The sequence below is a fragment of the Aedes albopictus genome, chromosome 3 (assembly GCF_035046485.1).
Source record: "Aedes albopictus strain Foshan chromosome 3, AalbF5, whole genome shotgun sequence".
Taxonomy (NCBI): domain Eukaryota; kingdom Metazoa; phylum Arthropoda; class Insecta; order Diptera; family Culicidae; genus Aedes; species Aedes albopictus.
This window is the reverse complement of record NC_085138.1, coordinates 220,265,558-220,282,065: the sequence shown is the minus strand read 5'-3', so window position 1 is coordinate 220,282,065 and position 16,508 is coordinate 220,265,558. Positions and strand designations below refer to the sequence as shown.

The window sequence follows — 16,508 nt, the reverse complement described above, 5'->3', positions numbered from 1 at the left end:
GAAAAATTCAAAAAATTAAAAAATTGCGGACCCCCTTCCCCCAAGGGGGCATCAAAGAGAAAAGTTTGAAAATTTGCGGAACCCCTTCCCCCAAGGGGGACCAAAGGGAAAAATTCAAAAAATTGAAAATTTGCCGACCCTTCCCCCAAGGGGGAACCAAAGAGAATAATTCAAACATTTGAAAATTAGCGTACCCTCTCCCCCAAGGAGGGACTAAAGGGAAAAATTCAAAATAATTTGAAAATTTGTGGACCTTCTTCCCCCAAGGGGGGACCAAAGGGAAAAATTGAAAATTTGCCGACTCTTCCCCCAAGAGGGAACCAAAGAGAAAAAATTCAAAATTAGCGACTAAAGGGAAAAATTTGAAAAATTGAGGACCCCCTTCCCCCAAGGACCAAAGGGAAAAGTTGGAAAATTTGCGGACCCCATACCTCCAAGGGTGGACCAAAGGGAAAACTTCAAAAATTTGAAAATTTGCGGGCCCCTTCCCTACAAAGGGAAAAATTCAAAATAATTTGAAAATTTGTAGACCTTCCCCCAAGGGGGGACTGTTCCCGAGAGGGAAGCCAGGTTTTTAGAGCGGCTCAAGTTTTTTGTAGCAACGCTTAAACTGAAATTTATTAACAAATTCAATAAACACAATTCACAACACAGACTAAAATTACTAACAACTTACAATTAAATGGTTTCCTTGCCACGACTTCTTTTCTCAATTCTCTGGTTGGACTATAATTGGGGACGTTACCCTAATCGGTATGTTGCGCGGATGCTATTTTTGTAATCACAAATATTTTCAATTATACATTACACATAAGAAAACTTCTATTCTTGCGTCTACTTACGATATAATCCACTGGCACGGCAGCTTTTCTGGTTATTTTCCCCTGTTTCGGGGCGTACCAAGCACCGGTATTTGCACAGGGACTTTGTATATCAGTTTACACCGCAGTCCCACAACTTACGGAAGCACCAATTAGTGTAATTTGGTTACCGAAATAAATTTTAAATAACTTTAATAACTCTAAACTGATTTTCTTTTCCTACTTTTACGATGGCGAAATTCCGTTGTTTTTATCGAATTCTACTTGCACCTCATTCATCTACTTTCCCTCTTATTTCACCTACCACTACTACCGCGCGAGAACTGTCATGCTGCAGTTATGTTGTGGTTAGACGGGTTCATATTTTAGACCGGTTCAAAATGTGCGGCGTCGCAACACCCCAGCCCGTAACATCCGGCATTTTCGGATTTACATTACCTCTTAACGACGCAAGCTTTACCAAGTCCCGTCTCTGCGCCTTACCATCTTCGTCCTCACGTTTGTCTGTCGAGCTCGTCCTTCTGAGACCTTGATGACCGCAGCGATGAAGCTTCATCTGCAAGACTGTCGGGATTTCCCGTCGACCACGAAGAATCGTCGAACCATTGCCAGCCGTTTCCGCTAGTGTCGTTGGTAGGATCTTGCCCAACAACTTGCGCCCCTCATCGAGCGCACGCATCACCCCAAGCTTCTCCTTTCGCCGACCGTTCTTGACTTCCTCCGGTTTTGCGACACTTGCGACGAGCTTTCTCGACGACCACTTTTCCTCGTACAACTGCGGCAACAACTCGCCGCGGTGCCTCGTCGAAAAGCGAGTCGAAAACGCCGATCCCCACTTGGATCCCTGACCGCTCCCAGGACTCTCTCCTTCGCCATCAAATGCGTCGGTGTCGTCGGTTTCGCCTCTTCTAGGCTCCGCAAGGCTTCCAGCGAGTTGATCATCCCGTTTCGGATTTCGAACCCGCCTATTTTGTTGTTCAGCCTGTCTTCTTGCGTTCGGGATGAGAACCGCCATGTTCGTGGCGATTTTTCCGGAGCTGTCCGGATGACGACACGTTTTAATTTCTTGTCTCCGGGTCTTCGACAGCGATTCGTCTTCGCAGCGATCGCCGACGAGTTGGGCGGTTCGCTCTCTTATTCGCTGGGCCCATTTCTTCTCCACGGTGCCCCGTGAAATTGTCACCACCGATTCTTTCGACGCATAATGACTCTCGGGCGGCAGATCCTCGTTTGTTACCTGCCGGTGGTAACCGAGATAGTTGTCGGCCGCCGCTGGGGTTTGCTGTCGCGGCCCATAGACCGTCCATCCTAGTTTGGTTCGAACAGCAATCGGTTCCACTGGCGTACCCACCTTTGCCTCCATCGGTGCAAACGCGTGGATATTGTTTACCCCAATCAGCAACTGCGGCTGTCCGTCGTACGATTCAATGGGCAGTCCTCGCATGTGCTCGTACTGTGCTGCAAACTCCTCAGAATCCAACCTTTGATGTGGCAGCATCAGTTTGTCCACCGTGTGCACTGTGTGCAACAGCATCTTGCCGCCGGCTGCAGCGCCTGTTCCCGAAGCCCACAGACTCATTCTTCGGCAATCCTCCACTCTCGACGTGTTTCCCGTCCACCGGATGGTCAATCGCTCTTGTACTCCGACCGCGCCCAGACGGTCGGCGAGCTTTTTTTCCACCAGCGTGACGGAAGCTCCTTCGTCCAGGAACGCTAACACCGAAACTGTTCTGCCTCCGCAGTGCAGCTGTACCGGAACGATCCGGAACAAGACCGTGCAGTTTGTCCTTATGGGTGCACTCAGCCCGACCGGATGCATGAGCGAGTTGTGGAACTCTCTGCAGTCGCCGATGTTGCAGCGGATTTTCAATTTGCACTGCCCGTCGTGCTCGTTGAGGCAGACATGGCATAACTTCTCGAGCGTCACCAGCTTCAAACGCTCATCGTACCGCAACTTCTTGAAATCTGCGCAGTGCTGCAGACGATGATCCTTGGATTGGCACATCTTGCACGGTTTCAGCTTACTCTCTTCACTTGTGTTGTAGGTCGAACTGCTGCCTTCGCAGTGACAGTATAGCCCAGCCTCATTCGAACTCTCCTCTTCGGGCTGGGAATCTGATTCAGACGACGGCGATGGATTGAACTCCACGTCAACATTAGCTTCACAGGCGTCTGCCACGATGTCCATCAGGAAATCCGTCAGCGTCCTCAAGGTTGTTTCCCCTCGACCTCGCCGGTAATGGACCCACTCACGCTTTTCCCGATCCGGCAGCTTAGCAACCAGCGACTTTATCAGCAGCGGGTTGACGAGGTGTTGCCGTAGATCCGCTGCCTCCAGATGGCCGCAGAGTTGCTCCACCGTGTTTCCGAATGGAACAAAACTCCTCAGATTGTCCGGCCTCGGGGGTTCCAGCTGGTTCACCTTGTCCAGCAGGCATTGAAGCAATTGTTCCGGGCGGCCGAAGTGCCGGCGCAGCTTCTCGATGACCTGCGGGATGGTTTCGGGAAGTAGTAACTGCCCAGATACCAGTTCGAGGGCATCGCCTTCCAGCGCTTCCTGCAGTCGCATCAGGTTTTCGTGGTTCATGTAGCCGCAGACATCATTGGACGTTTTGTAGGCCGCGTAGAACAATGGCCACTGTGCTGGTTTGCCGGAGAATTTTGGGAGTTTGTACACCCAAAACAAAGCGCGCATATTCCGTGCATAAACGCTCACGCTGTAAGCGCAAAAGTAGCTTGTCGGCGGTAGAAGCACTTTTCCGCGCTTATTTGATGGTGCGCCTGCGCGCACAAAAATTCGAGTAGTATTTTTGACCACACATTGACAAGCTGCAATGTGTGGGTGTCATCGGTTGCTACGTTGCTGTGAATGTATTGGTGTTCACATACTTTCGCGTCACCAATACATGCAAAACGTGCATCTGTATTGGTTGGGGAAAATGTTGAGAATGTGTGGGTGTCCTACCGTGATCGGTGGTTTGTTTTCGTTCCGATCGAACGATGGACACGGGTGCGATTATCGGTCCTCGTAGGCGAACGGCATTGCGGATTCTTTGCCGTTTATGAGACATTTGGGAAAGTTCGTCTCCCCATTTCGCTCCCATTATCCCATTCAGTTCAAACCTGTGACAGCAAGATGAGCGAACCAAACAATGATACGACAGAAGGGGTGGCGGGTGGGCGCCTGTAGCAGTCGGATGCGATGCAGAAAGGTACCGGCGTAACGGGCTCAGACGCACCGCGATGACAGCAGCAGGAAACAGCGGTGTTGGCTTACCCGGGTTTTGTACTTTTCGTCGTCTGCAACTACTTATTAGTACTATAATAAATATGAATACGGTAGACGTTTAGAAGCAAAACTCCTTCGGCAACTCGGACAATATTTTATTTAAAATTTTTCGGCAAACTTATTTCTGGATTCTTTAAGAAGTTTATTAAAAAATTCTCGAAATCTTTTTTTTGGTTTTTACTTTATGTTAGGTATTTTAACTAAATGCTCAATCTACGCTCAAATCTATTTTTGGGAAATTTCTTTGGCATTACTTTGAGCATTTCTTTGTCAATTTTTAAGGAAATGTCTGCGGTAGTGTTTTGAGGAATTATTCGTAGTTCCTTATATAAGTTTCTTTGGCAAATAATTAAATTATTGCTACAGCAATATACTGGCAGTTTAGTCAGCGTTTCTCAAGGGTTCCTTCAGGAATTTCTCCAAGGATTTGTCCAGGAATTTCTCCAGGGCTACTTCCAGGGTTTCCTCCAGAAATTTCTCCAGGAATTTCTTCAGGGATTCCGCCAGAAATTTCTCCAGGGGTTCTTCCAGCAATTTCTCCAGAAATTTCTACAGGGATTCCTCCAAGAATTTCTCCAGGGATTCGTCCAGTATTTCTCCAGGAATTTCCTCAGGGATTCCGCCAGAAATTTCTACAGGGATTCCTCCAGAAATTTCTCCAGAGATGCCTCCAGTATTTCTCCAGGAATTCCTCCAGGAATTTCCTCAGGGATTCCGCCAGAAATTTCTACAGGGATTCCGCCAGAAACTTCTACAGGGATTCCTCCAGAAATTTCTCCAGGGATGCCTACAGTATTTCTCCAGGAATTCCTCCAGGAATTTCTCCAGTGGTTCCTCCAGTAATTTCTCCAGGGGTTCCTCCAGTATTTCTCCAGGGATTACTCCAGGAATTTCTCCAGGAATTCCTCCAGGAATTTCTCCAGGGGTTCTTCCAGTATTTCTCCAGGAGTTCCTCCAGAAATTTCTTCAGGGATTCCGCCAGGAATTTCTCCAGTGGTTCCTCCAGTAATTTCTCCAGGGATTCCTCCAGGAATTTGTCCAGGGATTCCTCCGGTATTTCTCCAGGAATTCCTCCAGGAATGTCCCCCAGGGATTCCGCCAGGAATTTCTCCAGGGATTCCTACAGAAATTTCTCCAGGGATTCCTCCAGAAATTTCTACAGGGATGCCTCCAGTATTTCTCCAGGAATTTCTTCAGGGATTCCGCCAGGAATTTCTCCAGTGGTTCCTCCAGTAATTTCTCCAGGGGTTCCTCCATTATTTCTCCAGGGATTACTCCAGGAATTTCTCCAGGAATTCCTTCAGGAATTTCTCCAGGGATTCCTCCAGTATTTCTCCAGGAGTTCCTCCAGAAATTTCTTTAGGGATTCCGCCAGGAATTTATCCAGTGGTTCCTCCAGTAATTTCTCCAGGGATTCCTTCAGGAATTTGTCCAGGAATTCCTCCGGTATTTCTCCAGGAATTCCTCCAGGAATGTCCCTCAGGGATTCCGCCAGGAATTTCTCCAGGGATTCCTCCAAGAATTTCTAAAGGGATTCGTCCAGTATTTCTCCAGGAATTTCCTCAGGGATTCCGCCAGAAATTTCTACAGGGATTCCTCCAGAAATTTCTACAGGGAATCCTCCAAGAATTTCTCCAGGCATTCGTCCAGTATTTCTCCAGAAATTTCCTCAGGGATTCCGCTAGAAATTTCTACAGGGATTCCTCCAGAAATTTCTCCAGAGAAGCCTCCAGTATTTTTCTAGGAATTCCTCCAGGAATTTCTTCAGGGATTCCGCCAGGAATTTCTCCAGTGGATCCTCCAGTAATTTCTCCAGGGGTTCCTCCAGTATTTCTCCAGGGATTACTCCAGGAATTTCTCCAGGAATTCCTCTAGGAATTTCTCCAGTGAATCCTCCAGTATTTCTCCAGGAATTTCCTCAGGGGTTCCTCCAGAAATTTCTTCAGGGATTCCTCCAGTATTTCTCCAAGAATTCCTCAAGGAATTTCTTCAGGGATTCCACCAGGAATTTCTCCAGGGGTTCCTCCAGAAATTCCTCCAGGGGTTACTCCAGGAATTTCTCCAGGAATTCCTCCAGGAATTTCTCCAAAGATTCCTCCAGTATTTCTCCAGGAATTCCTCAAGGAATTTCTTCAGGGATTCCGCCAGGAATTTCTCCAGGGATTCCTCCAGTAAATTCTCCAGAGATTCATCCAGTAATTTCTCCAGGGATTCCTCCAGGAATTTCTCCAGGGATTCCTTCAGTATTTCTCCAGGAATTCCTCCAGGAAATTCCTCAGGGATTCCGCCAGGAATATCTCCAGGGGTTTCTCCAGAAATTTCTCCAGGGATTCCACCAGAAATTTCTTCAGGGATTCCTGCAGTATTTCTCCAGGAATTCCTCCAGGAATTTCTTCAGGGATTCCGCCAGGAATTTCTCCAGTGGTTCCTCCAGTAATTTCTCCAGGGATTCCTGCAGTATTTCTCCAGGAATTCCTCCAGGAATTTCTTCAGGGATTCCGCCAGGAATTTCTCCAGTGGTTCCTCCATTATTTCTCCAGGGATTACTCCAGGAATTTCTCCAGGAATTCCTTCAGGAATTTCTCCAGGGATTCCTCCAGTATTTCTCCAGGAGTTCCTCCAGAAATTTCTTTAGGGATTCCGCCAGGAATTTCTCCAGTGGTTCCTCCAGTAATTTCTCCAGGGATTCCTCCAGTATTTCTCCAGGAGTTCCTACAGAAATTTCTTCAGGGATTCCGCCAGGAATTTCTCCAGTGGTTCCTCCAGTAATTTCTCCAGGGATTCCTCCAGGAATTTCTCCAGGAATTCCTCCAGGAATTTCTCCAGGGATTCCTCCAGTATTTCTCCAATAGTTTCTCCAGAAATTTCTTCAGGGATTCCGCCAGGAATTTCTCCAGTGGTTCCTCCAGTAATTTCTCCAGGAATTTTTCCAGGGATTCCTCCAGGAATTTCTCCAGGGATTACTCCAGTATTTCTCCAGGAACTCCTTCAGGAATTTTCCTCAGCGATTCCGCCAGGAATTTCTCCAGAAGTTCCTCCAGTAATTCTCCAGGGATTCATCTAGTAATTTCTCCAGGAATTTCTCCAGGGATTCCTCCAGGAATTTCTGCAGGGATTCCTCCAGGAATTTCTCCAGGGATTCCTCCAGGAATTTCTCCAGGGATTCCTCCAGTATTTCTCTAATAGTTTCTCCAGAAATTTCTTCAGGGATTCCGCCAGGAATTTCTCCAGTGGTTCCTCCAGTAATTTCTCCAGGAATTTTTCCAGGGATTCCTCCAGGAATTTCTCCAGGGATTACTCCAGTATTTCTCCAGGAACTCCTTCAGGAATTTTCCTCAGCGATTCCGCCAGGAATTTCTCCAGAAGTTCCTCCAGTAATTCTCCAGGGATTCATCTAGTAATTTCTCCAGGAATTTCTCCAGGGATTCCTCCAGGAATTTCTGCAGGGATTCCTCCAGGAATTTCTCCAGGGATTCCTCCAGGAATTTCTCCAGGGATTCCTCCAGTATTTCTCCAATAGTTTCTCCAGAAATTTCTTCAGGGATTCCGCCAGGAATTTCTCCAGTGGTTCCTCCAGTATTTCTCCAGGAATTTTTCCAGGGATTCCTCCAGGAATTTCTCCAGGGATTACTCCAGTATTTCTCCAGGAACTCCTTCAGGAATTTTCCTCAGCGATTCCGCCTGGAATTTCTCCTGAAGTTCCTCCAGTAATTTCTCCAGGGATTCATCTAGTAATTTCTACAGGGATTTCTCCAGGAATTTCTCCAGGGATTCCTCCAGGAATTTCTACAGGGATTCCTCCAGAAATTTCTACAGGGATTCCTCCAGTAATTTCTGCAGGGATTGCTCCAGTATTTCTACAGGAAATCCTCAAGGAACTTCTTCAGGGATTCCGTCAGGAATTTATCCAGGAGTTCCTCCAGTAATTTCTCCAGAAATTTCTATAGGGATTTCTCCAAGAATTTCTCCAGGGATTCCTCCAGTATTTCTCCAGGAATTTCCTCAGGGATTCCGCCAGAAATTTCTCCAGAGATTCCTCCAGAAATTTATCCAGGGGTTCCTCCAGGGATTCCTCCAGGAATTTCTCCAGGGATTCCTCCAGTATTTCTCCAGTAATTTCCTCAGGGATTCCGCCAGAAATTTCTCCAGAGATTCCTCCAGAAATTTATCCAGGGGTTCCTCCAGGGATTCCTCCAGAAATTTCTACAGGGATTCCTCCAGAAATTTCTTCAGGGATGCCTCCAGTATTTCTCCAGGAATTCCTCCAGTATTACTCCAGGAATTCCTCCAGGAATTTCTTCAGGGATTCCGCCAGAAATTTCTCCAGTGGTTCCTCTAGCAATTTCTCCAGGGATTCCTCTAGTATTTCTCCGGGAATTCCTCCAGGAATTTCTTCAGGGATTCCGCCAGGAATTTCTCCAGGGATTCCTCCAGAAATTTCTCCAGGGGTTCCTCCAGGGATTCCTCCAGGAATTTCTCCAGGGATTCCTCCAGTATTTCTCCAGAAATTCCTCCAAGAATTTCCTCAGGGATTCCGCCATGAATTTCTCCAGGGATTTCTCCAGTAATTTCTCCAGGGATTCCTCCAGAAATTTCTGCAGGGATTCCTCCAGTGTTTCTCCGGGTATTCCTCCAGGAATTTCTCCAGGGGCTCCTCCAGGAATTTCTCCAGGGGCTCCTCCAGTAATTTCTTCAGTGGTTTCTCCAGTAATTTCTCCCAGAATTCCTCCAGTGTTTCTCCAGGGATTCCTCCAGGAATTTCTTCAGGGATTCCTTCAGGAATTTCTCCAGGAATTTCTCCAGGGATTCCTCCAGTATTTCTCCAGGAATTCCTCCAGCAATTTCTTCAGGGATTCTGCCAGTCTTTCTCCAGGAATTCCGCCAGGAATTTTCTCAGGCATTCCGCCAGGAATTTCTCCAGGGGTTCCTCCAGTAATTTCTCCAGGGATTCCTCCAGTATTTCTCCAGTAATTTCTCCAGTGGTTCCTCCAGTAAATTCTCCAGGGATTCCTCCAGGAATTTATCCAGGGATTCCTCCAGTATTTCTCCAGGAATTTCTCCAGTGGTTCCTCCAGTAAATTCTCCAGGGATTCCTCCAGGAATTTATCCAGGGATTCCTCCAGTATTTCTCCAGGAATTTCTCCAGTGGTTCCTCCAGTAATTTCTCCAGGGATTCCTCCAGTATTTCTCCGGGAATTCCTCCACGATTTTTTTCAGGGATGAAGCCAGGAATTTCTCCAGTATTTCTCCAGGGATTCCTCCAGGAATTTCTCCAGTCTTTCTTCAAGAATTTCCCCAGGAATTTCCTCAGGGATTCCGCCAGGAATTTCTCCAGGGGTTCCTCCAGTAATTTCTCCAGGGATTCCTCCAGAAATTTCTCCAGGGATTCCTCCAGAAATTTCTCCAGTAATTCCTCTAGGAATTCTTCCAGGGATTCTGCCAGGAATTTCTCCAGTGGTTCCTCCAGTATTTCTCCATGGATTCCTCCATGAATTTCTCCAGGGATTCCTCCAGGAATTTCTCCAGGGATTCCTCCAGTATTTCTCCAGAAATTCCTCCATGAATTTCTCCAGGGATTCTTCCAGGAATTTCTCCAGGGATTTCTCCAGGAATTTCTCCAGGGATTCCTCCAGTATTTCTCCAGGAATTCCTCCTAGAATTTCTTCAGGGATTCCGCCAGTATTTCTCCAAGAATTCCTCAAGGAATTTCTTCAGGGATTCCGCCAGGAATTTCTCCAGGGGTTCCTCCAGAAATTCCTCCAGGGATTACTCCAGGAATTTCTCCAGGAATTCCTCCAGGAATTTCTCCAAAGATTCCTCCAGTATTTCTCCAGGAATTCCTCAAGGAATTTCTTCAAGGATTCCGCCAGGAATTTCTCCAGAGGTTCCTCCAGTAATTTCTCCAGGGATTCATCCAGTAATTTCTCCAGGGATTCCTCCAGGAATTTCTCCAGGGATTCCTTCAGTATTTCTCCAGGAATTCCTCCAGAAAATTCGTCAGGGATTCCGCCAGGAATATCTCCAGGGGTTCCTCCAGAAATTTCTCCAGGGATTCCACCAGAAATTTCTTCAGGGATTCCTCCAGTATTTCTCCAGGAATTCCTCCAGGAATTTCTTCAGGGATTCCGCCAGGAATTTCTCCAGTGGTTCCTCCAGTAATTTTTTCCAGGGATTCCTCTAGTATTTCTCCAGGAGTTCCTACAGAAATTTCTTCAGGGATTCCGCCAGGAATTTCTCCAGTAGTTCCTCCAGTAATTTCTCCAGGGATTCCTCCAGGAATTTCTCCAGGAATTCTTCCAGGAATTTCTCCAGGAATTCCTCCAGTATTTCTCCAATAGTTCCTCCAGAAATTTCTTCAGGGATTCCGCCAGGAATTTCTCCAGTGGTTCCTCCAGTAATTTCTCCAGGAATTTCTCCAGGGATTCCTCCAGTATTTCTCCAGGAATTCCTTCAGGAATTTTCCTCAGCGATTCCGCCAGGAATTTCTCCAGAAGTTCCTCCAGTAATTCTCCAGGGATTCATCTAGTAATTTCTCCAGGAATTTCTCCTGGGATTCCTCCAGGAATTTCTCCAGGGATTCCTCCAGGAATTTCTCCAGGGATTCCTCCAGTATTTCTGCAGGAATTCCTCCAGGAATGTCCCTCAGGGATTCCGCCAGGAATTTCTCCAGAAGTTCCTCCAGTAATTTCTCCAGGGATTCATCTAGTAATTTCTACAGGGATTTCTCCAGGAATTTCTCCAGGGATTCCTCCAGGAATTTCTACAGGGATTCCTCCAGAAATTTCTACAGGGATTCCTCCAGTAATTTGTGCAGGGATTCCTCCAGTATTTCTCCAGGAAATCCTCAAGGAACTTCTTCAGGGATTCCGCCAGGAATTTATCCAGGAGTTCCTCCAGGAATTTCTCCAAAAATTCCTCCAGAAATTTCTACAGGGATTTCTCCAAGAATTTCTCCAGGGATTCCTCCAGTATTTCTCCAGGAATTTCCTCAGGGATTACGCCAGAAATTTCTCCAGGGATTCCTCCAGAAATTTCTCCAGGGTTTCCTCCAGGAATTTCTCCAGGGATTCCTCCAGTATTTCTCCAGGAATTTCCTCAGGGAAATTTCTCCAGAGATTCCTCCAGAAATTTCTCCAGGGGTTCCTCCAGGGATTCCTCCAGAAATTTCTACAGGGATTCCTCCAGAAATTTCTCCAGGGATGCCTCCAGTATTTCTCCAGGAATTCCTCCAGTATTACTCCAGGAATTCCTCCAGGAATTTCTTCAGGGATTCCGCCAGAAATTTCTCCAGTGGTTCCTCTAGTAATTTCTCCAGGGATTCCTCTAGTATTTCTCCGGGAATTCCTCCAGGAATTTCTTCAGGGATTCCGCCAGGAATTTCTCCAGGGATTCCTCCAGAAATTTCTCCAGGGGTTCCTCCAGGGATTCCTCCAGGAATTTCTCCAGGGATTCCTCCAGTATTTCTCCAGAAATTCCTCCAAGAATTTCCTCAGGGATTCCGCCATGAATTTCTCCAGGGATTTCTCCAGTAATTTCTCCAGGGATTCCTCCAGAAATTTCTGCAGGGATTCCTCCAGTGTTTCTCCGGGTATTCCTCCAGGAATTTCTCCAGGGGCTCCTCCAGGAATTTCTCCAGGGGCTCCTCCAGTAATTTCTTCAGTGGTTCCTCCAGTAATTTCTCCCAGAATTCCTCCAGTGTTTCTCCAGGGATTCCTCCAGGAATTTCTTCAGGGATTCCTTCAGGAATTTCTCCAGGAATTTCTCCAGGGATTCCTCCAGTATTTCTCCAGGAATTCCTCCAGCAATTTCTTCAGGGATTCTGCCAGTCTTTCTCCAGGAATTCCGCCAGTAATTTCTCCAGGGATTCCTCCAGAAATTTCTCCAGGGTCTCCTCCAGGAATTTATCCAGGGATTCCTCCAGTATTTCTCCAGGAATTTCTCCAGTGGTTCCTCCAGTAAATTCTCCAGGGATTCCTACAGGAATTTATCCAGGGATTCCTCCAGTATTTCTCCAGGAATTTCTCCAGTGGTTCCTCCAGTAATTTCTCCAGGGATTCCTCCAGTATTTCTCCGGGAATTCCTCCACGATTTTTTTCAGGGATGTAGCCAGGAATTTCTCCAGTATTTCTCCAGGGATTCCTCCAGGAATTTCTCCAGTCTTTCTTCAAGAATCTCCCCAGGAATTTCCTCAGGGATTCCGCCAGGAATTTCTCCAGGGGTTCCTCCAGTAATTTCTCCAGGGATTCCTCCAGAAATTTCTCCAGGGATTCCTCCAGAAATTTCTCCAGTAATTCCTCTAGGAATTCTTCCAGGGATTCTGCCAGGAATTTCTCCAGTGGTTCCTCCAGTATTTCTCCATGGATTCCTCCATGAATTTCTCCAGGGATTCCTCCAGGAATTTCTCCAGGGATTCCTCCAGTATTTCTCCAGAAATTCCTCCATGAATTTCTCCAGGGATTCTTCCAGGAATTTCTCCAGGGATTTCTCCAGGAATTTCTCCAGGGATTCCTCCAGTATTTCTCCAGGAATTCCTCCTAGAATTTCTTCAGGGATTCCGCCAGTATTTCTCCAAGAATTCCTCAAGGAATTTCTTCAGGGATTCCGCCAGGAATTTCTCCAGGGGTTCCTCCAGAAATTCCTCCAGGGATTACTCCAGGAATTTCTCCAGGAATTCCTCCAGGAATTTCTCCAAAGATTCCTCCAGTATTTCTCCAGGAATTCCTCAAGGAATTTCTTCAAGGATTCCGCCAGGAATTTCTCCAGAGGTTTTTTTTTTTTTATATATAAAAATTTTATTGACGTGACTTGTTTAAAATTTAATTACAAAATTATGAGCAATTCACATTTAAATGAAAATTAAGGGAATTTACATCGACAACATTGTTAGCATCATTAACAAAGGAGATGTAGTGAACAAATAATTTTAGAATATATATTTTGTTATTTTTCCCAATTCTGTCCAGTGATGGTCGCAGTAACTCGTTGAAAGAGATCCTTCTCCGACCGCCTATATGTGTCGTTATTCTACGCTGAAGTGACTCCCATGCTGCTTTGACACGTTGACATTCGCTGTACTTATGCTGCAGTGTTTCAACAGGCTCGTTGCAAAATACACAATTTTCGCCATCCGCGCGTTGCATAGTGTACAGAAGCTTACGATACTCCCCCTTCTCATTGACCAGCATGAATAAACTGGATCGTTCCGCCGATGTGAAGCTGCGCCAGTGAAGACTCGACCAAATTTTCTTCCAGTTCAGGGATTCCTCTAGTATTTCTCCAGGAGTTCCTACAGAAATTTCTTCAGGGATTCCGCCAGGAATTTCTCCAGTAGTTCCTCCAGTAATTTCTCCAGGGATTCCTCCAGGAATTTCTCCAGGAATTCCTCCAGGAATTTCTCCAGGAATTCCTCCAGTATTTCTCCAATAGTTCCTCCAGAAATTTCTTCAGGGATTCCGCCAGGAATTTCTCCAGTGGTTCCTCCAGTAATTTCTCCAGGAATTTCTCCAGGGATTCCTCCAGTATTTCTCCAGGAATTCCTTCAGGAATTTTCCTCAGCGATTCCGCCAGGAATTTCTCCAGAAGTTCCTCCAGTAATTCTCCAGGGATTCATCTAGTAATTTCTCCAGGAATTTCTCCTGGGATTCCTCCAGGAATTTCTCCAGGGATTCCTCCAGGAATTTCTCCAGGGATTCCTCCAGTATTTCTGCAGGAATTCCTCCAGGAATGTCCCTCAGGGATTCCGCCAGGAATTTCTCCAGAAGTTCCTCCAGTAATTTCTCCAGGGATTCATCTAGTAATTTCTACAGGGATTTCTCCAGGAATTTCTCCAGGGATTCCTCCAGGAATTTCTACAGGGATTCCTCCAGAAATTTCTACAGGGATTTGTAGCCGCCGCTGGGCGATCCAGCATAAAACACGTGGCTTATGCGCCACTCCTCGAAAGGAGACCACGAGCCCAATTTTAAATTGCCCGGATGAGACTCCCAAAGGGCGAGTCCATTTAATTTCCTGGAAAGGATTTATGGATCGATCCAGCTGGCTACGATCTAAAACGGCCAAACGGGAAATCCCTATTACCACAACATAACAGCACAATCACGACGACACTCAGAGAAGCGGTGAGAGATCTCCACAGATAAAAATAATGAGATTTACATGTCATGTAAACTTCATTTTAGTCATGTAAACTTACTGTTATGATGGTTTACATGATATATCATGTAAATTTGTGTTATATGTCATGTAAACACTCAGAGTCATGCTGAATTACATGACATATAATGGAAGTTTACATGATATTTTATGACTTTTACATGATATGTCATGTAAACTTCTGTGATATGCCACGCTCCAATTATGTGCATCATATGTCACAGAATTTTACACTCTTTTTTCGATCTGTGTCACCTGAACCCCTACGATCTCACTAAAGAGAAGTTCTCATCATTGGCGAACTCTCTCTTCTCGCCACCAGATCCCTCACTGAGCTGGAAGACACTCATAAAACAACCCAATCAAACTCGACATGTGGAGGACGGGAAACGAAGCTACAACAAAACGCGCAGTGATGTTAAATACATTTAAACAACCAAATTGCTAGGAAGGAAACTCAAACACATTTATTCCAGATACTAATAAGACGGATACGAATATATTGGCCTATATGACTATATTGACTTATTTCCTAAGATGACATACATGTTCACGGGTATACCTCAATTCGAATTCATTATTCGTATTTGTGTTCGTTCTCTATCTTCTACCTCCTAGCATGTGTGCGATTTCCCTAGCCACTCCCTCTCTCTTCCTAACTGTGCTCAGTGCTCTGTATCGTGACGTCACATTTGCTGGAAGCTCAGCTTCGTATTTGTCTGCGCTCCTGGTGACGAAGCTTCCCTGCAGTGGTGGCAAAAACGGGCTCACGCACGCATTTTCACGGAACCGAAGACGGTGGCTCCCAAGACGCTATCGAAAGGAATTTCGATGTTCAAAAAGGGTCGATTGGCTCTAATGGCACTTCATCTCATCAGTCTTTGACTGGCAAAAAAGATCCTCCGCGGCGCCCTCAGCGGACGCCGCACTCCGCAAATAAAAGAAATTGGTTGACTCACCGATCTATTCTGCTTACTCAACCTCAGCAGTCGATGACCTGTAAGCCGGGTCGTTGACTCACCGGCGGCTTGGTTGATTGAGGCGCTGTCGTTGATCGGCTCGTCACCGCGTGTTCGCAATGGCGGTTGACGGTAGCTATGCGATGGCGGTTTCTGGCACTTGGTTGATGCCCTGCTGGTCAGTTGGCGCACCAGCTCGTGGACTTCGTCCACCTGAAGGTCCCCGGGCCTTCTCGGACCGATTTGGTGACGGATCCGTCCGCTTCCGGCAGGTTGACGGTCGCCGGGTGTTTTCGTCCGTTGGGGAGAAGCGGTCACGTTTGGGTGCGAGAATCTGCGGATTGAAGATGAATGCCCGTACTGGCGGGACAAAGAGCTTAGCACTGGCACCAAGAGCACCTTACGAGCACAATTTCTTACCTTTCCTTAGGCTTCTTATCGTTCAACAATCGCACACAGTTATCTACGCACACTTTTGGCCTACTATGGAACGAAACATAGAAATTAAACTATCTAACTATATCTAACATCACATTAAACCTACTCTAGGCACACGAAAACTAACAAGCAAACGCGGACACTTCCAACTCTTTGAGCTATCACGGACGAAATGATCGAGTCTTGGTAGCCTCAGATAAGGGAAAGTGAATGATCTCGGACGTACCCGGAAGTACGTCATTTCCCGAAACCCTTCGTGTTCAATCGTGACTACACCGCTATGTGGATAACTTGACCGATAGTCGTGCTGCTTTCCCTTTCCCACCTTATCCAGAAAACAAATGGCCTCGACCTCGGGAAGCGTTTGTTAATGAATGCTTTTCGTTTGCCTAAGCTAAGGGATATTTACAAATTTGAATTATCTGTGACAGATTGTATTCTCTTACAATCTATCTTATTTTAAATATTTACAGACTTATTTACAAAATATCTACAAAATCTCCTGTCCGCTACATTGCACCACGGCTATTTTACGAAAATTTGGTTTAAGGACTTAAACCAAATTTTCGTAGTGGTAAATTTTGCAATGTGACTGCTATATACAAATTCATTTTCTTTTTGTTTTTTTTTTTACTTAATCCCCTATAAATTCAATTAATTTCCAGTTTTTTTAGTATTCATCCGGGTTCCTAACCTATTCAACATATATTAAATTCAAAAATATTGCAAAAATTATAAATGTATACATCATACACAAAATATTTACAAAATAATATTTACAAAATATAGGTTCATCCCAAAGAAGATTTCTACGAGCCATTCAACGTTCTCTGAGCAAGTGTGAGTACA

At 45.9% G+C, this 16,508-nt stretch overlaps 1 protein-coding gene across 1 annotated transcript; it reads right to left on the bottom strand.

Moving 5' to 3' along the window:
• Positions 1-1,179: 1,179 nt before the first annotated feature.
• LOC134290617 (uncharacterized) lies at positions 1,180-3,516 on the bottom strand. The gene has a single exon (XM_062857786.1). The coding sequence runs from the start codon at positions 3,514-3,516 to the stop codon at positions 1,180-1,182; it is 2,337 nt and encodes a 778-aa protein (XP_062713770.1).
• Between the last annotated feature and the right edge of the window lie 12,992 nt (positions 3,517-16,508).

Excerpts from the sequence above, each read along its gene's own strand:
- LOC134290617 (XM_062857786.1), bottom strand. The coding sequence starts at position 3,516 with ATGCGCGCTTTGTTTTGGGTGTACAAACTCCCAAAATTCTCCGGCAAA.